We start from the raw sequence: 26,674 nt of genomic DNA on the forward strand, positions 1-26,674 counted from the left end.
GTAGAAGATTCTTGTTATTTACAATTCTAACAAGTTTGTTTCGTTGTGATTTGTGAAATTGACCAAAAATTTTGATTTTGAAGGCCATAATTTAAGAATTTCGACAAAGTTCTTTGAAAATAAACACATAAACATAAAAAATCTGTCCGTTTTTCTTCCCCTATTCTATTGTCTTAGCACGGTGTAAGTTGTTTCTGGATTTTCAATAAGATAAATCTATGACGCATCATAGCACACATAGAAGTAGGCACCGGTTAAAACTTTGTATCCGAAACTCCATCAACAAAGCCAAGTCAAAAAGCAAATGTAGATTTTCAAAGGTCAGTTTGCTTACTGTTCAATCTTAACTTTCCAATAAAGTCATTTTTGAAGGATCCAAAATACAAGATGTTATGATCGTTAGGATCTTCAAAAACTTCGGAAATATGCGTTATGACCGAACCATCGGGATCGTGATAACTCTTAATGATATCGCCGTAGTAATCAAGCTTAATCATCAACCCGTATTTCTTGATTAGACCGTGGAACGTCTCTTTAGGGAGAAGCTGCAAATGAGAAAACAAATTGGCATATTGAAATATATTTTGGATAGAGGTTTTAAACTTTACGCCAAAAACAACACTTGCCTCATTTTGAAATGATTACAGAGATAATTATCGCAACTGAGATATCTATCACCTTATAAAGGAATCGAGTGGTCTCGACGACGCTATTTATTAAAGAAGGTCGGTAATTGAAGATACCACAGAGACTTGATGAAAATATCAAATTTTTCTCATACCTTAGCGATAGCTGATTTCAGGTTAGGATAAGGTCCAACCGAATCCAAGAACGAGAACGGCCACTTTCTGATAGATGGCAAGGCTACCCAATAACCGCCATCTTTAGAAGGGCGGATATTATCCGGCGCCCCTGGAAGATTGTCGGAGAAGAGATCATAAATTCCTTTTCTTGAGCCTTTCAAAAATAATCTAGAATGTGAGTAAAGAGTAATAAGTTAATGCTTGGCTGTTTATTTCTGCAATACATACAAATTACCTTTTCTGACCAACACTCCTTGTAAAAACTACGGACTGCCCAATTTGGAAGGATTTTCGGAGTTGTGAATTTATAAATAAGATCAGAACTTTCATGATGAATGCAACTAAAATCAACCCTTTCTCAGTGTCCAAGTGGGTCTAATTAACCCCAGTTGAATTGTTTAAATTTCACTGAAGTAAGGAATAGAGTAAAAAAGATAGTAAACTCCTCAAGCTCGAGAATTGATATTTCCCTTAACTACCTCAGTGCAAAGAATGTTGAAAATAGTTCTATTTGATATTTTAGGGCAAATTAAAACAAAAAAGTACAAGAATAAACTATACCTCATGATTCGACTAGCTGTGGTTTCACACACTACAACAAATTCCTCATCGGGAGATAACGCGATTCCATTTGGGAAAAACAACCCATCCATCAGTACTTCACTTTGTTTTGTCTCTATATCATAACTAATTAAACGTCCTTGACCACCGCCCTCCAAGATCATGTATGGAAAATCACGCCTCTGCCATTTCCAACTTGAGTCTGTAAAATAGACTTTATTGCTACTGGAGATGGTTAAGTGGTTGACAAATTTAAATGGAACATCGTTGACTCCTTTGGCAGCAGAAATTAATGTTGTAAGTTCGCCAGCATTTAGGTTGTATTTTAGTAAACCAAGGTAAGCGTCACAAATGATGAGATTTTCCTGGTCACGATCAAATTGTAAACCTAAAGGTCGTCCACATTTGTCCTCTGCTGTTATATTGCCTGAAATAAATACAAGGAATGGGATTGGAGACAAAGTCCAGTTTAGAAGATGTTTTATTGTAAATGACTATGAAACATAAACGATAAGATAACCAGCATGAATGAATATAGGCCTTTCTTATGTTTTGTAACAGAGAAGCCAGTAAACACCCCTGTGTCACAGACCCGCTGGAACTTTAGCTCCACTGGAAAATCGTACTAAAATATCGTGTCCGGTGGGAAAATACCCTTGAATTTTAGCCCAACTGGGAAATTGACTTCGATTACATCCCCATTCAAGTTTCATTGTAAAATATTGCACTCCTAAACCATCCCTACTGGGTTTTTTAAACTTGGAACAATAGAATCTTTATCCCCATTGGGATTACGATGGAAAATTCCCACTGTTGGAAAAAGTTTCACCGGGGCGGTGAGACAGGGGTGTCAATAAAGAAACACTTCTTTGGTAACAATTCAATATTAATGAAAAAAATTCACCGCACTTTCGTAGAGTAGAAAATGTGTTGTCGTTATAAGACCCCTTACCACATTCGGGAAGATCCATTCCTGTTCGCACTAAATGGACTATTTTGCCGGACGGTAAGATCTTTATGATTCTTCCGTCGTGTAATCCTGTGTATATATTTCCTAGAAGAAAGTAAAAATGAAAATGATATAACAATCAATTTCGAAAATTGAAAAATAATGAAATTTCAATTTATAATACACTGCCTGGAGATTGCGTTTTAAGGGCTGATGTAATCAGCAAAACTATGGCATATATTATACATTTTCTGTTAGGCCAACTATTCCTGAATCTGAAAATTTAAAAAATCATAATGAAAAAATTTGATAAAGAAGAAAATGAAGACTTTTGCAAAGAAGAGTATTTCCAACCTTTGAGGACCTTATTTTCGGCGGGAAAAAACATTTTGAAAATTTTGTGTTAGATGGTGTTCTTTAACCAAACAAAAAATGGAATTTTCGGAAAATTTTTGTAAAAGCTTCTTTGTCTCGAAATCTTGAAAATTTTTCGTAGAAAAACAATCATAATTTTTGATACAACAATTTTTCCGAAAAATTCAAATAGTTAAATTCTTTGCGGACAATTTAAAAAAAGTTTGAAACAAAAAGGTTAATCACCCATTAAAACTTAAAACTTAGCACTTTTTGATGAAGAGTGTAATATAACATTTTATAAACGTCTTCAAAACGTCTATAAAGTTCATAACGTCATTTTTGTAACTAAATTCTTAAGTACTCTTGGCAGGATAAGTTACCTAACAACTTTTAAAGTCAGTTTTTTGTTAAAAGTGTCAAGGAACCCAAAACAAGCCCTTAAGCAATACTTTACTCCGACTTTCTTTCATTGCCAACGACACTTACCATCTCTGTCCACTTGAATGGATTCTGGTCCATTGAGTTCTCCTGGTAATATTTTGATGACCTGCTGCAATGCATTGTTTGGTTGTAAGATGCCATTAAAGTAGGGCAGGTCTTGACTCCTAAAGAAAAATAAACAAACTGATAGATTAAATAAGATTAAATATGAAAATTTTTTTGTTATGAGAACTATCGAAACGTGCTAACCGCACCGGCTCAACTTCAGTATCTTTAAAGTCTTCGACAGTTCAATTGTATTTTTACTTCATTTTTTGTCAAAAGAATATTCGAGAGACAGAGATAAAATCAAACCAATCAATTCCAGTTCGCATATAAGAGCCCTTCCCAACGGCTGACGTGATAGCCGTTAGATCGTATAAAATTGAACAAAATTGGCGTGGATTTTAAGTCTGCTGGTTGAGCTTCCTATAACGTCGTTTCAAAGTTCTTCTTTAAACGTGATCTGGCTGATTGGAACGTTAGATAAATGTAATATGGACAATATCCTGATGTTTTTTAAGTGGACAAGCCCCCCCCCCCCCCGGGGGGGGGGTACTAGAGCAAGATGGGTTATGGGGATGCTCCGCTGGTCAGGGACCTTTTTTAACCTCCACGAGTCCCAGGTAGGGTCGCAAAAACACCAAAATAGAAAAATCAGTCCCTCGTAGGGTGCCTATTTTTGGAAAATTTGGGGAAAAAGTAGACAATTTGAGAACATTTTGGAATTTCAGTCCCATTCAGGGTCACTTTTTTCGCAAATTTCGAGTCCCACGTAGGGTCCATTTTTCGAACCTCAGCGGAGCACTCCCGTCGGTCGACAAGGTTAGTACCCCCCCCCCCCCCGGGGGACAAGCAAGTACATACTTTATAGGGACAGGTTTAATAGGTGAAGGAGTGACAAATAAATAGAAAACCAACAATCCAACGATCGCACCCACCACTTGAAATACTATCATGTACGCTGACCTAAATAAAGGAAAAAATAAAAAATTCAGTACAGTGACATTAAATTTCAAATATATTCCAATGGACCAAAGGGCGCTGATCACAGGGAACTCCCTTTACTTGTCAGAATCAGAAAATGATGACTGCACTACTTTTACCACCCAGGGTAAGGTTTTCCTGGTGAAGGGTGGATACTGAAATATGTGAGACGAAAAAATAAAGAAAGGCATAATTTGGGGGAAATTCAGGACCCTGGAGACTTTTCTTTCGAAATTTAGAAACTTACCTCTCCCAGATAGCAGAATTAATCTCTTTTATAACAGTGCCCCCTACTTCATCTAGTTGATATCTTTCCTATTTTTTCTTTTTCCTTATCACCTTTTCGTTTTTAACCCTTAGGGAAGTGAAACTAGATTTTAAATTTCAAAAAGGCACCCTTGAACTTTGGTTCCATCTACTAAAGCATAATCAGTGGTATGAGGTAATATACAAAACTTGGACAAGGAATTTTAATCCCAACAAAGTTTTTAATAAGTATCATTGATATTGGCATTGATATTGGCTGTATTGAAAACACGTTTTTTGTAAGAACATCCAAAATATTTGAAGCCCTCGGATGCTCATAAATTTTTGAGTTTTAAGCCTAAAACTTTATTAACATAATCTCATTTTCACCATTTTGTGAGCGTTGTTGTCAATTTCCTAAGAAATCGAGTGTTCTACAGTCCACAAAGCCCTTTAAGTGCCAATGTTGTATTTATCAGACATGGGCTATGTAGGAGGGCGAAGCCCTCCTGTAATGCCTAGTTTGAGTTAGATATCGTCATTTTTGGTCCAACTCGTAGAAATTGAATTGGGCTTCATGGCCATGCAAAAAACAAAATCAAAAGTGAGTCTCTTCAGCGAGACTTTAAGCTAAAAATGAAAAAAAAAAAAATGAAAAAATTTGACAAAAATATACTTTTTTAAGATTATGACCGTTTTTTGACAATTTTTGGTCAACGAGTGAGCCAAGAACCTCCAAATTTGGCCCTGATTTATTTGATGCTGTCCTCCAGCGAATTAATTTGGAGTCTTACCACTGGGCACCTTTCTATCAGCCAGGCAGGTCTGCACAGCGATTTGCTTTAAAAAACTTTAAAAAAATGACCGTGGCACTTAAAGAAAGGGTTAAAATATTCTTAAACTTGTTCCTAAAGTTTTAGCAATCGAAGGCTTGTGTTCTTATACATAATTTTTTTCGCATATAAAAAAACGTTTAGATTTCCTCCATATGACTTTCTATAGCAAAATAGAGACGTATGAAATGAAAAGATTAAAATCTAAAATGGTCTTTTTCAAGAGATATATGCAATGTTTTGAAAAACCGTACACTATGTGCACTATGTACTGTTTTTTTGATTCATCTGTTTATTAGAAGTTGACATTTGGATTCATTGATTATTTCTTTGGTTTGGAGTAGTTTGAACATCGGTTACCCACCATAAAAGGTAATTACTTATTACTTATGATTATTTCTCTAATTCCGTACATATTTCTGTAATTCGAACTAAATATCTGGTCCCCTACTGAAGGCCCTGAAGCTAGATATTCTTTCAGTAATTTGAACTCTTCTCTTTTATTTGAATATCGCGAAATAATGATATTGCAAAAAACGCAAAAACTTATATGGCGTCATAATGGACTACTTCATGAAAACTAAAAATTGAATTTCTCAACAATGGTTCATCCAATTCCCTAAAGATGTATCTCACTAAAGTGGATCCTTCGAAGAAAAAGATTATTTCGAAAGAAGCAGAAATAAGCAAAAAAACTAAAAATCCTAGTTTTTTGCTGACGTAATTTAGTCGACGTCAGAATTGTGAAAAGACTTTGTTGAGATACATATAGGTTTGCAGTTTTTAGGGGATTGGATAAACCATCAGTTTTTGCGGTTTTTGTGGGAGATCCCAAATTTGGAATGTTTTTTTCAAAATTTGAAAAGATGAAAATCAAAAAATATATTTCTGTTAAATGAGGTCTGATTTTTTTCGAGATTTTTTTTTATCGGAAAATTGGTAAAATTTCCATCCTGATTTGCCAAAATTGATAAATTTACCCATTTCACCCATAATACACCAAAATTTAGTACCAGGGCCTGTTTTTTAATAAACCACACTTTTTGAAATCACGTTTTTCTTGATTTTAGCGAGTTTTAGCGGCAACTGGATCTCAGTTCAGCCCCGTTCAGCCTTCCTAAAATCGAATTTGGTTCACATTACCAAAGAAAACGCTAAAGTTAGCATTTTACCTGATTCTGAATTTTTATGTTAAAAAAGCCGTTTTTTCTGTCGGATGTACGCGTACGTCCAACAGATATTTGAGCTTCAATAGTGAAATACTTTGTAATATCTGTAAGCATCTGTAAATTATAGTGTAATATTATCTGTATATTATCTTTAAGATAAGCACCGAAACTACTCAACGAAATCTTTCAGAAAATATATACTTTGAAAGGTGACACTTTTCCCTCGTTCCAGGATTCGCTAAACCAAAACTAGTACGTCAGACACCCGGGGGGGGACACTGGGTTTGCGGACTGACGGTATGTGCGGGCCAAAAATTGGCTTTTAAAATTGCACCCTTACAGTGCAGCAAAAATCAGTGAAAATCATACCCTTAGAGTGCATTTTCCCCCAAATTTTCGATCCCTTTCGTGCAAAAATTGGTCAAAATTCTAGCATTTTTGGTCAAAATATCTAGATTTTTCAAGAATTTTCTAAAATTTCTACCCTTACAGTGCATCTCTAGTTTTTCCGACCCTTACAGTGCATTTTAAACATATTGGAAAAGGTACCCTTAGGACCCGCACATACCCGTCGGTCCTTTTGCCCAGCTGCCCCCCCCCCCCGGGTCAGACAGGTACGTCTGACAGTCGACTCAAGTTTTTGACAAGCCATCAGACTTATGAACAGAAAAGTTGATGTAGTTAACTCAATTCAAGTGTCGAAAGGCTAATTTTAATGGAACTGCATCACTCTGGGGTTGATGACTCTCCATTTTGAGTGCAGGAAACCTCAAAGTTGGATAATAAACAAGTAATACTTTAATGGACCTACCTATTTATAAAACGAATAATTAGAATTTAATGGAAGTAATGTATAATTTTAAATTTCGATTTATATATCTATTGGAACGGAGAAAGCAATTAAGAAACGCATCGATGTTTAACGGTGAAAGAAAAATAATATCGACACTTTAATCAATCATTCAGAGAAAATTAAAACTGAGAAAATCTCAAAAAACCGCTTTTTTCGGGACATTTCCGGTTCTAGCGGCCGGAAAAATTTCTTTTTCGAAAATTGGGCTCTGTCACATTTTGGGCATTGCCATTTTACATCATTGTGCAAAAAATCATGAAAATCTGTCGAGTATAAGTTGAAAAAATGAAGGAAAACCGTTTTACGCCGGTTTTCGCCTGTTCCGGCGATTTTTAAGGAGTTCCGGATTCAAAGGATGATTTTTTTGGAAATCAAACAATGCTAAGTTTTGGGCATCGTCATAAAGAACATTTTTCTGTAAAGAAACAATTAAATAAGTTGAAAAAATGTGACGGAAATGTGAAAAAAACGACGATTTCCGGCACATTTCCGGTTCTACAGACCGGAAAAAATTTTTTTTCGGCAAACGGTTTTCGACACCTTTTCGGCAGTACTAATGTGCATCTATGTGCAAAAAATCGCAAAAAACTAATGATAGAATCTCGAGAAAATCTCAAAAAACCGCTTTTTTCGGGACATTTCCGGTTCTACCGGCCGGAAAAAATTTTTTTTCGAAATCGGTCACATTCGAGGGTTTATAGTAATGCACCTTTGTGCAAAAAATCAGAAAAATTGAATGAGCCAATCTCGAGAAAAGTTGGTAACTAACTAACTAACTAACTAACGAACACGGGTTAATTTATAGGACCTCCACCCCACCGGGGTAGGTCCAAAAATTCGGTGTACGTCCGACAGAAACATAAAAGAGCCATTAGAAAAAATCCATGTCAAAAGAGGCGGTAAGATAAATACTTTTCGGTGCACCTTAATAGATGGGCTTGGAGGTATTTTTGCTATAGATCTTCAAAGTATCGATCGTACGTCCGACAAAAAGTTACTTAAAAAACAGGCCCACCAGGTACTAGCTTGAAATGAGTGTTTTACCTACCCCCACCCAAAATGTAGTACCGGGTACTAACTTTTGAGGCTCGAAATTAAACACCACCACCCAGCTATGGGTCAGTCACACCCCAGGTTAGAAACTACATCATGTACCTTTCATGGTCAGTCATCTTCTGTCGACTAATGCGACCTAAAAATCATGGTAATTCAAGATATGTCACAACTTAACCGAATGGACCCGCTACTAATGGAGGTTTATAGCACTCTGTGGTTCACAATTATGGACAAAAGGTTTGTAGACTTCTTCAATATTTGCAAAATACTTCAACATCGATCAAAAGCAAGCTCCCAAGAGGTTCTGGGTGCTTTCCAAACCCATCCAAAATCTTTCAAAGGTCACCCACTGCAGTCTAACCACTAGGGCAAACCACAAGGGCTTACACCAGTATCAAAACGCTGATTTTTTTGCTTGTGGTTCCATCAAAAGCAATTCAAAAGCAATGCAACGACTTCAAAAGTGTTTTCTTAACTTCCCTCCCCTTTCAGACACATTGAAGAGTCATTTTGCTCAATTTCTCATCATTTTTCACTGAAATTTCATTTGTCTACAACCTTTTGTCCAGCATTGCAGACTATCTTAAAAGTTTTTTTATAAGAATAAAATATACTCTGTCATAAAATTCATGAAGACTTTGGAAAAAAAAGTTTAGTCATTCTATACTTCCGTAAATGTCACATGTCAAATCGTCAAACGTTGGTTTAATTAAGATTCTAACTTATGAATGCCGTAAGAATATTTTAGAAATAATTTCTTTAAGAGTTACTTTTGAAAAGTAGAATTTCATATCCTCATTCATCAAAACCAGAATTCCCGTTGGCCATTTGTTCGGTCATTTCATTCATATTAGCCAAAACCTTCGCACCGAGTCCCTGAGACAGGGGTGTTACCTTGACTACAAGTTGTATTCTACAATTATGATAAGCCTCTCCTATTCTCCCTGACGAATAAAGTAACTTGTTAATGGCTGTGAATATGGCAAGAAATGAATTATTCCTTAATAATACAAGCTACTGATGTATTATGAGAACTCAGTATGTAACTCAATAAATAGTCTGTTCAAATATTGTCAATAATGTTTTTTTTATGTTTCCATAGAAACAAGATTTAAATAGATTATCTTTTAAATGAGGCATTACTTTTAGCTTTATCTTTTCTCCTTGAATTTTTTCGTACAGATTACAGTTTTATGAAAATATATTTTTATATAAATATAAAAAGCGTGTATACCAAATCATTGTACGAATAGTTATCGCCAACATTAAAATATGGGCATACCGGATAAGTGGGATGGGGGAACCTGGGAACCTAAAGTGGGAACCTAAATGAACACCTGAAAAGTGGGATGGGGGAACCTAAGTGGGAACCTAAATGAACAACGGAAAAGTGGGATGGGGGAACCTAAGTGGGAACCTAAATGAACACCGGAAAAGTGGGATGAGGGAACCTAAGTGGGAACCTAAATGAACACCGGAAAAGTGGGATGGGGGAACCTAAGTGGGAACCTAAATGAACACCGGAAAAGTGGGATGGGGGAACCTAAGTGGGAACCTAAGTTGTTTAATTATTAATAGAATTGAAATATTTTTCTTTAAAAACAAATAAATAAGCGAAAAAGCGAAAAATAAGACTTGCTCGATAGCAAGTCTTATCGTAGTTTAAGAAGAATTCCTTTATGTTTAAATAAATAGGTCTATTGAAAATGGCGATTTGTGTTTACTTTTCAAATTTTGAAAATTTTGAAAAGATGTGCACATATTTTTTAACCTGAAAAGTGGGATGGGGGAACCCGGGAACCTAAAGTGGGAACCTAATTTGTTATTATTATTATTTTTCTTTAAAAACAAATACATAAAGATAAGAAAGATATTATATGCAAGGAAAGAAAAAACCTTTTATCATAATAAGAACACCAGTTATTTACTTTTTACATTACGGTTCGCAAACAATAATGTTGAAAATAAAACAAAGGGAATTTATTTATTCAATTAGCTCAAAAAAGCATGTTTATTTATCAGCAGTTTTATAGTGCATCTTTTTGAAAGGTTCTTTTTAGTAAATTGACTTAATTGACTTTAAACTTTAAACTTTAAACCGTCATATCTTCAAATCTAGAAGGAATTAGAAGTTCGTTCATAGCTCGATGGATAACTTAGAGCCTCTTCTTTCTTTTGCACGGATCTAATTTGCTTGAATACAGAATCTAGTAAAACATTATTTACGATCTAGTTTTTGTTCACTCTTGATGCAATACACATTGTTTTTTATTAGCACTAGCAGCTCCAATTTTCGGGTCAGGGCTGGGGTCGCTTAGCATTTAACGGATTCTAGCTCGTTTTTCTTTCTGTACCAACCAAACAGTACAGCGTGTGAATACACTTCATTAATTAAAAATGTTTGATAGTAAAATAGAACATATTGCACGGCTTGCCACGTTTCAATACACATAAGCATAGATCCACGGGGGGGGCACTCAAGGTAAACGACCTACCGTACGTGCGGCCCTTTTTTCCAATCTTCCCAAAGTACACTGTAAGGGTGGAAATTAGCAAAAATGAGAATAAGTGCACTCTAAGGGTTTAAAATTTGGTCAAAGCCAGTCCGGCTTTTAGAATTTCATCCGAACAAGTGTCATGTTTTAAAGGGCTACTTAGACTACACAATATATTGACGAACAATATTCGACAATATGGTTTGCGGACCGTAATGTACGAAGTAAACAACTGGTACTCTATTATAAAAATGAATTTTCTTTCTGTAAACAATCCCCCTTTATTGTTGGAATATTGCAAATCGAGCTGACAATATATTGCGGACACCTTTTCAATATATTGTCGACATTCAGCAATATATCATCAATATATTGCCTGACAATATATTGTGTAGTGTATGTAGCCCTTAACACTGGGTAAATTTTGGAACATCAAATATGTCCATCCCTATCAGGATCTGTTCTAGAACATGTTGACCAAGAAAAAGATCTAGGAGTGATAATCGATAGTGACCTGACCTTTGAAGCCCATATATTCAGTAAAATCAAGAAAGCTAACTCTATCGTTGGCTTGATTAGCAGGAGCTTCGAATTTCTCTCACCAGATATGTTTCGAACGCTTTTCATTGCATTTGTCAGACCCCATTTGGAATATGCACATGTAGTATGGTCTCCAAGGCTAATCAACCATATCAATGCAATCGAGGGCGTCCAACGAAGAGCTACAAGGCTAGTTAGTTGCTATAGAAACTACTCATACGAAGATCGGCTACGACTCATCAATCTACCTAGCCTAAAGACCAGGCGGCAAGTTGGTGATATGGTGGAAGTTTTCAAGAACCTCCACATTTATGACGAGTCTATAAGATCAGAGAAATTTACTCCTCGAACACGACCACGACGTCAGCATGATTACGAGCTTCAAAGTAACTTTGCTAATGGCGGTATGAGAGGCTACCAAAGCAACTCTCTTTTTTACAGAAGTGTGAAACCTTGGAATGATCTAGAAGAAGATATTATTGAAGCACCATCCTTACAAGTCTTCAAAGAGCGTTTGATAAAAGAAAGGGAGAAAAAACTTTATAAAATGTAAAATCAAAAGTTCTGTTTCATAGGAGGTCAATAGACGTGCGAAATATATTGCTATAAAAAAATAAAAAAAAAAAAAAAAAAAAAAATGAAAAAAATAAAAAATTAGGTTCCCACTTAGGTTCCCCCATCCCACTTTTCCGGTGTTCATTTAGGTTCCCACTTAGGTTCCCCCATCCCACTTTTCCGGTGTTCATTTAGGTTCCCACTTAGGTTCCCCCATCCCACTTTTCCGGTGTTCATTTAGGTTCCCACTTAGGTTCCCCCATCCCACTTTTCCGGTGTTTCATTTAGGTTCCCACTTAGGTTCCCCCATCCCACTTTTCCGGTGTTCATTTAGGTTCCCACTTAGGTTCCCCCATCCCACTTTTCAGGTGTTCATTTAGGTTCCCACTTTAGGTTCCCAGGTTCCCCCATCCCACTTATCCGGTATGCCTAAAATATGAGCAATTTGATCGGCTAAAAACGCGTACATAAAAGCTGTTTTTCATATTTACCGTACAAATACTTCAGCATAAGGGGTCTGGTAAGCCAAAGATCATATTTTGTACAATTTTGTGATTGGAAAGATTTTTTTTCATCCATGTTAACATTTAAAGAGTTATGAAAAGAATGTTTTGATCTTTTTATATTATAAAGCAATAAAAAAAACCACCAATTTTTCATTATTCAATGAAAGATTTTAGTTTTTGTGGATTTTCGAATACTAATTTTTCCTTTTTTTTCAGGGTTAAACCCTTCCAGGCTCAAGGCTCAAGCAAATTCGATCAAGAACAACCGAAGTCGATTCAAAGGTATTCTTGAAAAATATTCCTATCTTGGAGTTTTTTGTGTATAGACAGTTTTCTGTATCCGTGTCAAGATCATGCTGAAATTTTACTTTTTTAAATTCCCGTTTTTCTTATTTACAAACAAAATTACAAAAAAAAAAGTATTCGATTTGTCGTTTGTTTACTTTTTTCATCATTTTTTATAATTCTTTTTTTGTGTTTAATTTTTATTTTCTTTATTTTTTTGTCATTTCTTCTCTCTCTTGTTTAAGTCGGTCAATCGGGCACAGGACGCCATACCGGGTTCTAGACCGACTTTTTAACCTTTCCTTTTCTGCTGTACTTAACTGTATGGGCCTGTATGGTCAAACTTTATGCCTATGTTTTAATTTCTTTCTTCTTGTTAACCCTATTAGCCCTCAAAACCTAAATTTTTAATCTCAAAGTATCTTCCCTAGAAAATTTGGTCTGTTTCCACAATTTTCAGAATTAAAATTTTGATCTGTTCTCACATATATGGAATCGGATATCTGTCAGATCTGTTTCCCTTGCTTTTTGTGATTGATATCTGTTTTCGCCCAGAAAGTTCAATCTATTTCCAATGCAATATGATTTTTTTGGAAACAGATATCTGTTTCCCAATTTATTATGTCATCTCCTAGAAATATTGATATTTTTCTCTCTGATGACGTCATCAGCTGGAGCGGGAAATATATATAAATAAACTTTCATAAAATACCTACTCCCGAATAGACGGGGGGGTCCGAATAAGCAAGTGGGGGTAGGAAAATTTTGGGGGTGGAATAATAGGGGGTGGAATAAGAGGGGGGGGTAATTTAAAGACAGAATGTTTTTAACTGTATCAATTTCAACAACTAAAAAGAAACTTTAGCAAATCGAACACGTAAAATAAGAACCAATACTAACAAAAAGGAAAGTTTTTAACAGGTTTAAGGTCAGTTAAGGTCTATCTACACTGTAATAAAATATTGAATTATTCTAATTCAATTAGCGAGGGGGTCTTAATAAGAGCGGGGAGATGGATTTTTTTCCTAACAATTAGCGGGGGGACGTCTATTCGGGAGAGAAGAGTAATAAAATACCTGATTTCGATTATCACAAAGTGTCGTAAAATTCGAAGTTATTCAAAATTCTATCAAAAAGCAAGTTTTTCGAACCTAGAGATTACACAAATCGTGTAATATATAGATTAAATTCAATTGTCAATTGAATTTCAGGTCATAAAACCTGTACTTTTTAGGTACCTATACTTACGGTAGGTAAAAAACAATAATTTTCTTCTACATGGTTAGACCGAGTTAGAACATAAAGAAATCGTAGGGCCCTCAAAGTTCTATTCCCAGGGTTGTATTTAAAGCTCATTTATGGTAGTGGCCAATAAAATCTGAAAATTGACTGTCTCAAAACATGGTCATAATATTGCATACCAAAATGTCACAAATTTGGTGGAGAATTAGAAAAACATACGTCAAAAATGAAGTCAATTAAAGTTTTGACCCTTCAAAGTTGACTCTCCAAAAAACAGGCGAAAATGCATTATGGCCATGACATATATAAATATTGTTTTGGGAAAGGATTTCTAGCAAGTATTTGATAAATTGAATCCCTGTTCAGCACCTGAATTGCAATTTCACAGTCTCAGTAAGTTGTGAGCAAGGGGTCAATGTTTGTATGATTTGAGGTGTATTTTGATTTTAACGTACAGATTTGAATATATTAGGTACCAATGATCTAATTGTACATTAGTAACTTTGCAGTGAATCACTGTTCAAAATTTGACACCAAAAGGACTATTTTATAAAAAGTTTTAGAGAAAAACCATTTTGTAGGTTTTAAGGGGTAATTAGCTAAAAGGACATTCTTTCACTTCCTCGTGAAAAACTGAAAACTGGTTTCTACAAAACAACACTGCAAGGGAAGAGAACTATTTACAGCGTACTATCAACACAAAAAGTTTCAGCCTCAAATTCCTGCTACATTTCAGAGTCATAAAGTCCCTGAAGAATGGTAAAAATAGAGATATGTTATGATATAATCTGCTTGAGAGCTAAACATATTACGTTAACTCTCATTTTCAATTCTTTGAAAAAGTAAAGTGACTGGGAAATGAGCAATTCTTATAGCCTGTCAAATTTCCGAGAAAGCTAAACTGTGATGCTAACATTAACGTTGGAAAGGAGAAGACGATTATGAGGAGAAAATTGACTTTAAGAGAACAAAAAATGTTTTAGTCTCCAGAGTCAATCTCTAGGTGCAAAAATCTTGATTTTTTACTTGAAATAATAAGCATATTTACTTAGACATTGATAAACCCTTTGGAAGTTTGAACATTTCAACAACTTACCCTTGGTACCCTACTGGATACATCATTATCTCCGCTTCGGTCATTAAAATTGATAATTAGCTGTTTAAATGACCTTTTGTTATATAAAGGAAGGTTAAATTTCATTAATAGGCAGAAAATTCGTCGAAAAAGGCAAAAAAATCTGGTAAAATTCATAAAAATACATGAAATATGGGTTTCAAGATACATCCAGCCTTACATAGACCTTATCCATATCTAAAATCAAAAATCGGAGGAAGATTTCTGTAAAAATAAATTAAAGTGATTTTGATGAAAATTTTAAACCCTTTCGGCCTTTGAGTTTCGAAATTTATGTGTTTAAATCACTGAACAAGTGATACTTTTATGGACCTACCTGGTTATGCATTTAACACATATATAATTGATATCTACGTGAGCATGACCGTTAAACAATCATTCAGAACACAAATAGTGACGATCTATTAAAATTAGTCGTTTGTTTCTGATTAAAAAAAAAGTGTAGAAACCAAAATTTCGTGCCCTTTCATATTCAAGACTTCGTGAGCAAAAAAAACATCTATCTCGTCAAAAAATTGAGTAATTTGGCTAAGAAAATTGATGTATCCTTATTAATAGTGATTCTTATTGATAAACATACGTTTTTTGAGCTAAAAAATTATTTTTTTACAAAAATCTGCTTCAGCCATCTTTTACCTACTTTCATGCAAAAAATCAGAAAAAAACAATGATCCAATATTTCACAAAGTCCAAAAAACTCTTTTTTAGCCAATATTTGGCCAAAAATTTGCTCAAAAACATTTTTTCCCGAAAATCAGACTCGTCACATTCGAGGGTTTATAGTTATGCATCTTTGTGCAAAAAATCATAAAGAATGAAAGAGCCAATCTCGAGAAAAGCTAATACCTAAAGTAATTGATAATGTGCTTATAAAAAATATCAAATTTGGCTAGTTTTTCTCTGTCGGTGTTTTTTACACTTTTGGCAAAAACGTGACATTAAATTTTCTAAAAAACGGTTTTTCTTGAATAAAATTAATTTGAACGAGCATTTTGGGATGAAATCTTCCAAAAAGGTGTAACGCACGAGCTTAGAACTTTTGGTTTTGGTCCCAGGAGCGAAGGATCCAATATTCCAAAATATTAGATTTTAAGAATTTTGGAATTATGAGAGTTAGGGGGTTCTTGAATTGATTCTGATGGTCTGAACTTGTTGCATGATCTCTATATTTTATGAAACAATGATGAAGAGAACTTTTGGATCCAAAATTCCATCCGAAAAACATCACTGAACTTGAACAATTATAAAAGATGCATTTCATCGTTAAAATGGACTGATTACAATCTAAAATTAATCAAAAGTCACTTCTACTTAACTTTAAAACATTCTTAGATACCGAAAGGTGCGGTTTCGCGAGCGTTTTGGGATTAAAAATTTCATTTTAAAGTGGTGAACCGATTCCCCTAATATCATGTTAAGAAAAGGTGCATTTTGTATTTATTTTAAAACTTGTTTTAAAAAACTTCACGTTTTTGCCAAAAGTGTAAAAAACACCGACCTATAAAAACACGCCAAGCAACCAAAATTTCATGTCTAAACACACATATTCTTCAAAGTAAGCCCTCATGAGCAAAAAAATCCCATAAAAAGATTGAGTAATTTGACTAAGAACATTGATGTATGCTTATTAATTGTGATTCTTATAGATAAACATGCGTTTTTTGAGCCAAGTATTTTTTTTGCAAAAATCTGCTTGAGACATCTTTTACCTATGATGGTACCCTATTTCCATGCAAAAAATCAGAAAAAACTAATGATCCAATTTTTCACAAAGTCCAAAAAACCTGTTTTTTAGCCGTTTTTTTGCCAAAAATTTTTTTTTTCCGAAAATGGGGCTCCGTCACATTTTGGCCACTACCATTTTGCACCTTTGTACCAAAAATCAAAAGATTCCTATGATTCAATCCTGAGAAAAGTTGGTAACAGAACGGACGAACGGACGAACACAGGTTAATTTATAGGACCTCCACCGGGGTAGATCCAAAAATGCTTGTAACCATGTAAAGGCTATTGCGATTGACAATCTTGATATAAAAATTTGATAGGTCGATTTTCAACGTTTTCGAGCACTTTCTGAAAGTAACTTTTTTATTCAATTGAGCAGGATAGCTTTTGATCTAATAAACCGAATTTAATAAATGACCCATCCAAATTTAAGTTTATCTTTCTTCTTTCCAATGAAACAGAAACGGTTTTTAAAAATCTTTAGATTTCGAGAAAATCAGTTTTAAAGAGAGAAACTTTTTTTGTGGCGCACCCGGTACTTTGTACTAAACTTTTTTTTGGGAAAAGGGGACCCCTTCTTTAGTTCCAGGTACTATCTTCTTTTGAAAATAAAGGGGATACTTACCCCTTAATTATAAGCCAGTTGTTGAGAAAAATATGGGAACATCACCCAGGAATAATGCCTAACAGTCAATTTAACCTCACCAAAATATGGGAGAGATCAAAGTCTGGAAAATTTTCTGCGACAATTCGATTATTCAAAATTACAATCTCAGGAATATTTCAGCTCTGATTTGCCAAAATTGGAAAATCCTTGCCAACCTACCCAAAATCAAAATTAAGTATCAGGTACTAGCTTAAAATGATAATTAAACACTGATGCTACCCGGCTATGGATCAGTGAACTGCAGCTGTTCCCCAGTCTTCCAAAGATTCCTGATAAAACATTATACCTTTGTATCATGGAGCAAAATCATTTCCAAAACAGATAAAAAGGCTATAAATTTTGATAGAACTCCGAACTATATAGCAGTTTTACATTCAGGAGTGCTATATCATCAAATAGAAAACTTTCTAAAAAGGTCGTAGAATACACGTTTTTTTTTATTAGAACCCAGTTTATAAGAACATTGAGGCTGAAATTCGTCGAAAAATTAAGAACATCGTAAGAACATGCCCAGCCTCAGTTTGGGAAAAATTGACAAGAAACTACAGTTCTTTCCTCTTTCCAAGCAGGTTTAACCAAACTTAAGCATAGATTTTCTAAAATCGAGAGTCAAATATTGTCTAAAATTTACCAATTTTAAGTGCTCTTTATTTTGCATGATAATGTCGATTTAGAGTAGTCTGAAAATTTAAGAACGCATTTAAGAACATTTTAGGCTGAAAATGGCTAAAAAAATAGACCATAGAACATCGTAAGAACATGGTCAGCCTGAGAATCTAAGAAATTAACCAAATTGCTTAAAATTATCTAAATTCATAAGAAATCTTTGTAGTTGTAGTAATTATTTTACTTAACAACTTTAAATTACAGCAAGTTTGCTCGACTTGAAGGCCGATTTTTTAAATCAAAGGTAATTTTGTATATTTGAGCTAATTGATTCCAAGAACGCTAATAAGAACATTTTAGGCTCAAAATTGCCAAAAAACAAGCACATCCAGGTTCACCCGAAATTAAGGTGTTCTAATAAAAAGAAAAACGTGTAGTTTTCCTGGAAAATTCGATCTGTTTGCCAAAGGTTTCAAAAATCTCATTCCTAGAAATGAAGGTCTGTTCTCCTCAGAAACCAAAGTTTTAATTTCAAACTGTCTAGAAGTCTTTTTTCCTACGCTTTTGTAATTAATATCAGTTTTCGCTTGTAGAAAATTCAATTTGTTTCTTATGCATTGTCATTTTTTGGAAACAGATCTACCTTATCGGGGAAAACTTCGTCGGGGAAATGTGACGAAATTTTGGCCAAGTGACGAATATTTTTCCCCGGCGAAAATTTTCCCCGGCCTTAATGCACAGATATTTTGGGGAAACAGGCTCATCGACTGCTTCTGAATTTTGGGACCAAAAACGTCAGTAAATATCATATTAGTCTCAAAAGTATTTAGTTTTTCCTCCAAGAAGTTATTATAGGAACAAAAGCTTGAAAGTTAATTTCTTAACATCAGTCTGTTAAAATACCAGATTCACGCGTGACGTGAGTTAAAATAATGAAAACTAAAAAGTAGAGTATTAAGGAAAATCATTCTTACGATTTGGTGGACATAGGTTTTTTATTTATGTTACAGATGCTGCGTACAATGTCACATACTGATGATGACCAAGAAAGAGGGTTTCGTTGCCAGGTTCTCCTTGGCAAATTAGACCATCAACTGCGAGAGAGAATATACAAAAAACTGAACACACGAGATCCAGCAAAACTATTTCAATTCTTTCAATCACATAAAGCTACAATCGATAAACTGAGGAAGAAAAATGTCATCAAAGATGAGCAGTACAAATTACTCCTTCCATCTTCTGGAATGGTCTACTTTGACCAGTTTGACAGTACACTTCTCTTTTTTGTAACTAGAGAGTTCTTCGGAGAAAATATGAAAGATTTGATAAAAATCAGGAATAGGATCCAACATGGTGGTACCAAAGTCAGTCTACCGGAGTTCAATGCCATACTCAGTGATGCAGAACCACACTTATTACAGATAGGGCTCTCCAAGGCTGAATTTGATGACATATGTAATATACGGATTGTTGATTCGAAATTGAAGGAACTGATGAGCAAGACTTCTTTCAATTATGCATGTCTAACGCCAGTTGCCAACCACTTCAGAAGAGCAAACCTGGTCAGCAATATTCACCAAGAAGTTTACCGTCAACACCACGATGACTTCAAATTCTCTGTTGTCATCAGTGGGATTGGGGGCAGTGGAAAGTCAGAAATTGCTCGCGAATATTGGCAATCCTATCGTAATGTTTATTACGAGGATATTGTTTGTTGGATTAATTGTAACAACTTTGTCAACATCGAAAAATCATTCACCGAGATCGCCAACCGATGTGGCATCGATCAGATCTATAATCAAAATGGGTCAGCCAAATCATTGAAAGAGATTTCAAATCTTGTTTACGATTACTTTTCAATAAGACAGGATGTGAATAAACCACGCAAAGTATTGTTTGTTCTAGACAATGTCATCAATCAGGCTGCTTTGGTCGATTTGATTCCTGACACCAAAAAAGAAGCACCACGTTTTCTCATCACCTCACAATGCAGTGAATGGGATCAAAGATTCGATGTTATCAAGATAGGACAATTTTCTAACGAAGAGGCTGAACAGTTCTTAGAGACAAATATTCACGATGTAGAAGCACGCAAAGATAAAGAAGCAAACCAAAAACTTCTAAAATCTCTCAGCTATCTACCCCTTGCTCTACAGCAGGCTTTTTCATATATCAATAAGAATGGGCTAACTGTTGAAATGTATCTAACCATATTCGATAAAAGACAAAAAGAACTTCTTTCAGAGGGAACACAAGAAATTGAAAACCCTTCAGTTTACACTACTTTGTCTTTGACTTATAATAGATTATTACAGGAAGGTGGTCAAAAAGTTATTGATCTTCTAAACAAAATTTCCTACTTGGATGGAAAAGACATCAGGAAAGGATTACTGATCAAATTTGTTGATGATGTATTTATTCTAAATAAGATCTTATCTTTATTGGCCAAGTACTCAATCATTGAAACAACGAACACAGGAACAGGCTTTGTGGAAAACCAAATAAACTGTCACGAATTAACTCAAACGTTCATCAAAGCTTACTTTCCAAATGTTAAAGAACCAGTCTATCAGGAGCTAGCAAATACCTTTATTGAAGACATGAGAAATTGCAGAAGTCAAGGACAAAAAATGGATGGTAAATACTGGTACCAACACTTTCTTTTCATCTGTGAAAAAGATGCTGAAAATATCTTTCTTGTGAAATTCATTGATGTACAGAATAATTTGATTCGTCTTTTTAAAACACAAGGAGATTTGAGAAGACTTTTTGACTGCTTGAAAGAAATGATGGAAAAACTTTCGCATACAGATGGTTATGAGAGAACAGACTTGTATTTAAAAACTAAATATAATTATGCAAACACTTTAAAAAACCTTTCTCATTATCATGATGCATTACGTATATTAAAAGAAATCGAAACCGTTGAAAAGGACACTCTCGGTGAACGTCACAACAGTTACCTCTCCACAAAACACAACATCGGATGCTGTTTAATGGATTTATCTCACTATCATGAAGCATTACGTATATTTAAAGAAATCTTAATCGTTAAAAAGGACACCCTCGGTGAACGTCACAACAGTTACCTCTCCACAAAACACAACATCGGATGCTGTTTAATGGATTTATCTCATTATCATGAAGCATTACGTATATTTAAAGAAATCTTAATCGTTAAAAAGGACACCCTCGGTGAACGTCACAACAGTTACCTCTCCACAAAACACAACATCGGACAATGTTTAATGAAGTTAACTCATTATCATGAAGCATTACGTATATTTAAAGAAATCGAAATCGTTGAAAAGGAAACCCTCGGTGAACGTCACAACGATTACCTCACCACAAAACTCAGCATCGGACGCTGTTTAATGAATTTATCTCATTATCATGACGCATTACGTATATTTAAAGAAATCGAAACCGTTAAAAAGGAAACCCTCGGTGAACGTCACGACAGTTACCTCACCACAAAATACGCCATCGGACAGTGTTTAATGAATATAACTCATTATCAAGACGCATTACGTATATTTAAAGAAATCGAAACCGTTGAAAAGGAAACCCTCGGTGAGCGTCACAACAATTACCTCGCCACAAAACACAACATCGGACAATGTTTAATGAATTTATCTCATTGCGAGGACGCATTACGTATCTTCAAAGAAATCGAAATAATTAAAAGTGAAACAATAGGCCAGAGACACAGGAATTGCTTGATTGGCAAAATCTATATCGGAGAATGTTTGAAGAGAATGAAAGCATTCGACGAAGCGTTACAAATTTTCGAATCATCCAAACCGATATTGTCAGAAGTTTTTGGTGACCATCGCGATATATACTTGAGAAACGATTTCCACATCGGTCATGTTCTATCAAAGAAAGGACGTTTTGACGATGCATTGAAAATTCTTGAATCAACACAAACACAACAGATCGAAATATTCGACAAATCCCATCTGGAAGTTTTAAAAACTACAAGCGTTATTGGACGTTGTCTGGCAGAAAAAGGACTTTCCAATAAAGCCCATGATACTTTATCACAAGCCCTTGAAGATGGTTTACACGTGTTGGATAAAGAACATCCAATTATTCTTTCCATCAGAATCAATTTGGCACACTGCATGTTTGGTATGAAAAGGATTGAAGAAGCAATGAATCACTTGACTGAAGTTGAAAAGATATCTTTGCAACGGTTCGGTGATCATCATTCGATTTATCATGAAGCAGTCGAAATGAGAGAACAGCACGAACAGAAACGAAAGGAAAAAGAAGAAAGTGTAGATGTTTCACCTGGTAAGTTCACACTATATATTTATATTTATTTTCCTGAACTTGGGAAGGACGGAACCAATGAAGTAAAAGCCCGAATTAGGTAGATGCGATTCTCCTAGGTAGAAGCCGCTAAATCCTACTAAGTTGCACGGGGTTGAGCAGCCCACATGGTTTTTATACAAATTTCAGATTGAAAGTAAAAATTTCCGCTAGATTATTATACAACTTGACAAACAAAGAAACAGCTAAATTCTATCAGTCGTCAAAAATAAGGCACATGTTCTAAAGCTTCACCTTTTTAAAGATTTGCTTCATTAGAGATTTTTTAGTTTTTGTCAAAACAGGATTTGATGCTAAGTTTCATTTGAACCATATTTTTGGCAAACCATCTCTTTAAAATTGAATGTTGAAAATTGAATACCTCTAATTCAAGGGATTGATTTTTACGTATGCTACATATGACATTATTTTTAGGGATCACACAATGGCTTGGGATAAAAGCTTCGAGTTTTCAAATATCTAAAGCTGCTTAAAATATTTCGAGTGAAAAATGATTTACTAATACTGAAAAAAGAGTTTTGATGTATTATTAATTTAATCATTCATTAAATGACAATATTCTTTCGAAAAGCCTTTTTAATCCTTAACATTTTTAAAAATCGCAATATCAATTTAATTATTCGATTTTATCTATAGTTACTGAAAGGACGCAATCAGCGAAGTTGGATTGATTTGTAGTTGGAGATGAACTTTGATAAATAACCACACACGTAAGTAGAAGTTAAAAAAAACTAAAAGTTTTTTCAAATCTAAGACAACAATTCCTGTTTAAGATGAAACCAAAAGAGAAACAAGCTAGAAAATCGAAAGTCTCGTTGTAATCTTAATCATTTGATTTGTTAGCTTGGAAGAATATATGAATATGAATCCAGGTATGGATGACCTTTGTCTTCATACTTCATATTTCCTTAACTTTTTAATTTTTGGTAAAATACATTTCACACCCCTGTGCCACAGACCCCAGCCCCATTGGAAAATCTGGCTTCATCCTCACTAGAAATTAACTGTTTTAAAATTGTACTCAAAAACCATCCACACTGGATTTTTTAGCCTTTGAACAATAGAATTTCTATCCCAAATGGGATTTCAGTAGGAATTTTACCCCCACTGAGGGAAAAAGTTCCGCTGGGGCTGTGAGACATTCATTGTGATTTAATTTTATTTTAGTGTTGGTCGAAAGACGAAACAAAAACTAACAACTACAATTATTGGATCGAGTAAAATAAACAACAACAATGAAAATTGAACTTTGTTTGTACAATGCATAATGAAACCTATACGATTTTTTCAGCATAGTACCAATCTATTCTGTCTGGTTATGGACCTATGAAACAAATTGATTACAATGACCCTGATTGATTTTCATAAATTACTCTATCAAACATGTTATTTTTGTTAACATTAAGCATTTTATACACGACTAAATATATTTAATTTTGGGTTTTATACCTAATTTTGATATAACATTTATTTTAAAATTATTCAATAGTATTGTTCATTACTTGTATTTCATATTTTTTTGCTAGATTAATAAGAATTTACCCGTAATATTATTCTACAGAACGAATCAATTTATCAGATTATTGACACTACTTTTATATAAAGGATTCTTTGCTCGTGCGAAATATAAAAGGTAAAATAATATTGAAGCAGTGAAGATGAGATGAAATTATCATCATTTGGACTTCCTATTGAAAATAAAAAGTGCCTTTAGATATATCTATCTTGAGAAGTTTTCCGACTTAATTGCATGGTCTAAAAGTCTTATTAAACCATTTCAAAATAGTTTTGATTTTTTTTAATGTTTGACAACAATTAATTGCTTTTATCAAAATGTTCTACTCTATACAGATTATTTAAAGGGACATAAAAGTACTGACGAAATGTGTAAAGAAACCATATGCAGCGGGATACAAAATCAAAACAAAAATGGCTGATTTTGATTGCTTCAATTGTTTTACAAGTTTGTTTTGGACACATGATTTTAATTGTTCCCTTTAATGACACGTCGTTTGCGCAATGTTTACATTTTACTACTTTTATGTCTCTTTAATGGGATTTTTGTAAGTCACTGATATGAAAATGTTCAGGGAAATATCCTATACTTAAGTGATTTGTTTGACTTATTTATTTAGCTTGATACGATAGTCCTTTGTATATAATATTCTATTACCTTTTTAATTATCATTAATTGGTCTTTTTACTGCACACTTTTTTCATTCATTAGAACATCTTAGTTATTGCTAAGCCTGAATTTGCTTATTTTTAAACAATTTTGAGATCACTGGCTTTCTTGAAATTAATTCACGTAAATATACAAGATGAGCTTCGGTTATAAAAATTAACCCTCGAGTTGAACACTTAAGCTACTCTAATCAAAAGTTGGGAGGTAAACACGCTATATTGATTTTGTTATATACTTATTACCTTTTTTGTTTCACCTATACTAAGCAAGTATTCTAATATGATATATCTATCTAAGATTCCTTATTTGTAAATTTTATAATTTCATAGTTTTTGCCATAACCAAAATTAACATTTAATCAATATAAATGATCAACATACTAAATTTCTGAACAACGCATTTTTATATGAGAACGTCCAGAGTTTCTCAACCCTTTACTAACTTTTTGAAAATTTTCCACTCAGGACATTACTTATTCCAACCCCTTCAAAATTTTCCAACCAGGACATTTTTATTCCAACCCCCCTCTTATTAAGTTTTTTAAGATTTTTTCCTACCCCTGCTTATTCCAACACCCCTGCTTATTCCAACCCCCCGGCTAATAGGTACCAGAGCAGATCTTCTAAACTGTCACCCTCGTGCAATTTTTTAAGAAACGGGTGTTTTATAGTCTGTAAAGCCTTAAAATATTTTAACTTTTTTCTTAATATTTTTCCATCAAAGCCTTATTATCATCTTATAAAGTTTGTCCTTATAAAAAACGTGTGTTTTTAAAAGTACATTAGACACAAGTTCTACAATGAGTGGACAAAAACCTTTAATAACGTACCTCAGAGGTTTGTTTCTTTTTACTTTTTTATCATCATCCTCAGAAATATTCTCCAGATCATCATTTTCTTCTGTACCAGGCCTTCTCCTACGACTCTGAATTGTCTTCTCAGCCATATCCTGTGAATAAGAATACCATTTGTTTGTAAAATTCAGTGAATTATCAATGGAAAATTGATCTATCTCCTTAACACACCTATATTAACCCTTAACCCTATTTCTACCGACCTTTTTACAGTTTGATATTAGCAAGGGGTATTTCACACTACCCTTGACAAATTTTTATTTACAAATAATATTTGAGATTTTTGTACCAACTTTTGAACAAATGTTGTTTATCACAATACGAACTTCTTTTTCAGCTTGGTGACGTCATAGAAACAGTGATGACATCATGAAAATGATACCTGGGAGGTAACCATTGAAAAAACTGTTCCACAGAAAAAAATCAGTTGAAGGCGAAACTTGAAAGACAAAAATGTTTATTACAATCGAACCAATAAAGAAATTTAGATTCTGTTTAAAGATTCTGAAAGATAAAAGGCTGCCCTTTAACATAATTGCTGGTTTTGCATTTTCCATGAACATTTTATTTTAAAATCTGTGCTGAAGATGACTTTAATTTTCAAAATTTGGTGACGTCATAAGTGATAACGTCATAATTCAAATTTTTTAGCTGATTGAATAAATACAGGGTGTCACAAACTTTTCTTACTCAATCGCATGTTCAAACTCGATACTTTAATTAGGGACACCCTGTAGTTCAGAAGCTATTAGCACTTTAAAACTTTGAGTTTTAAGCGATTTTAGCTGGGTTTTATGTCAGGCGAGACCAATTTAATTTGTTGTTCTACGGGCCCGACCGACCCTATTTTTGCTAAAATCAAAAAAATAATAATATTGAATTTCAACTACAATATATTTTACACACTAGTTATTTGTAAGAATCAAATTTAATAAAACTGAAAATTAATTCAAGAAATTGAAAAATTTAGAAAATCAAACCATTCCATACACTAAACTTTATTATGATCTTCATCGAAGATAAAAAAAATGAATTATTGATCCTGATATTTTTTGGAAAACATTTTCTTGGTACTTTACCAACCCTGATAAATGAAAAATTTATTCTTATTTTACTGACCGACCCATAGTTTGCTAACGATCTGCCCGTAGAAAAATTGGTCTCGCCTCATGTTTCACAATAAAGTCATAAAACCTGATCTAGATAAGCTATGACTCTAAAAGTTTGCACAAATACTCTTGATAAGAC

The 26,674-nt window shown here is 34.1% G+C and overlaps 2 protein-coding genes across 3 annotated transcripts in view; one reads left to right on the forward strand and one right to left on the reverse strand.

Annotated features, from left to right (window-relative positions):
• Positions 1-25,519, reverse strand: LOC136820993 (adipocyte plasma membrane-associated protein-like; the record flags this gene model as incomplete). Its single annotated transcript, XM_067077226.1, is given in 7 exon segments — positions 1-545; positions 782-971; positions 1,365-1,791; positions 2,317-2,418; positions 3,157-3,275; positions 4,018-4,119; positions 25,403-25,519. Coding segments are annotated over 7 exon segments (1,287 nt in total). The 5' UTR covers position 25,519.
• The window catches only part of LOC136820991 (uncharacterized), a 50,554-nt gene continuing 29,114 nt past the window's right edge, over positions 5,235-26,674 (forward strand). Inside the window, exons 1-5 of one of the 2 annotated variants that reach the window (XM_067077224.1) lie at positions 5,235-5,588; positions 12,607-12,672; positions 19,061-22,349; positions 23,025-23,098; positions 23,556-23,963. In XM_067077224.1, coding sequence (XP_066933325.1) covers positions 19,061-22,349; positions 23,025-23,059 — 3,324 coding nt within the window. In that variant the 5' untranslated portion in view covers positions 5,235-5,588; positions 12,607-12,672 and the 3' untranslated portion in view covers positions 23,060-23,098; positions 23,556-23,963. Of the gene's footprint in view, positions 5,589-12,606; positions 12,673-19,060; positions 22,350-23,024; positions 23,099-23,555; positions 23,964-26,674 lie in introns of those variants that run through there. The other variant, XM_067077223.1, reaches the window with a different exon arrangement.

The sequence above is a fragment of the Clytia hemisphaerica genome, unplaced genomic scaffold (assembly GCF_902728285.1).
Source record: "Clytia hemisphaerica strain Z4C2 unplaced genomic scaffold, Clytia hemisphaerica genome assembly, whole genome shotgun sequence".
NCBI lineage: Eukaryota > Metazoa > Cnidaria > Hydrozoa > Leptothecata > Clytiidae > Clytia > Clytia hemisphaerica.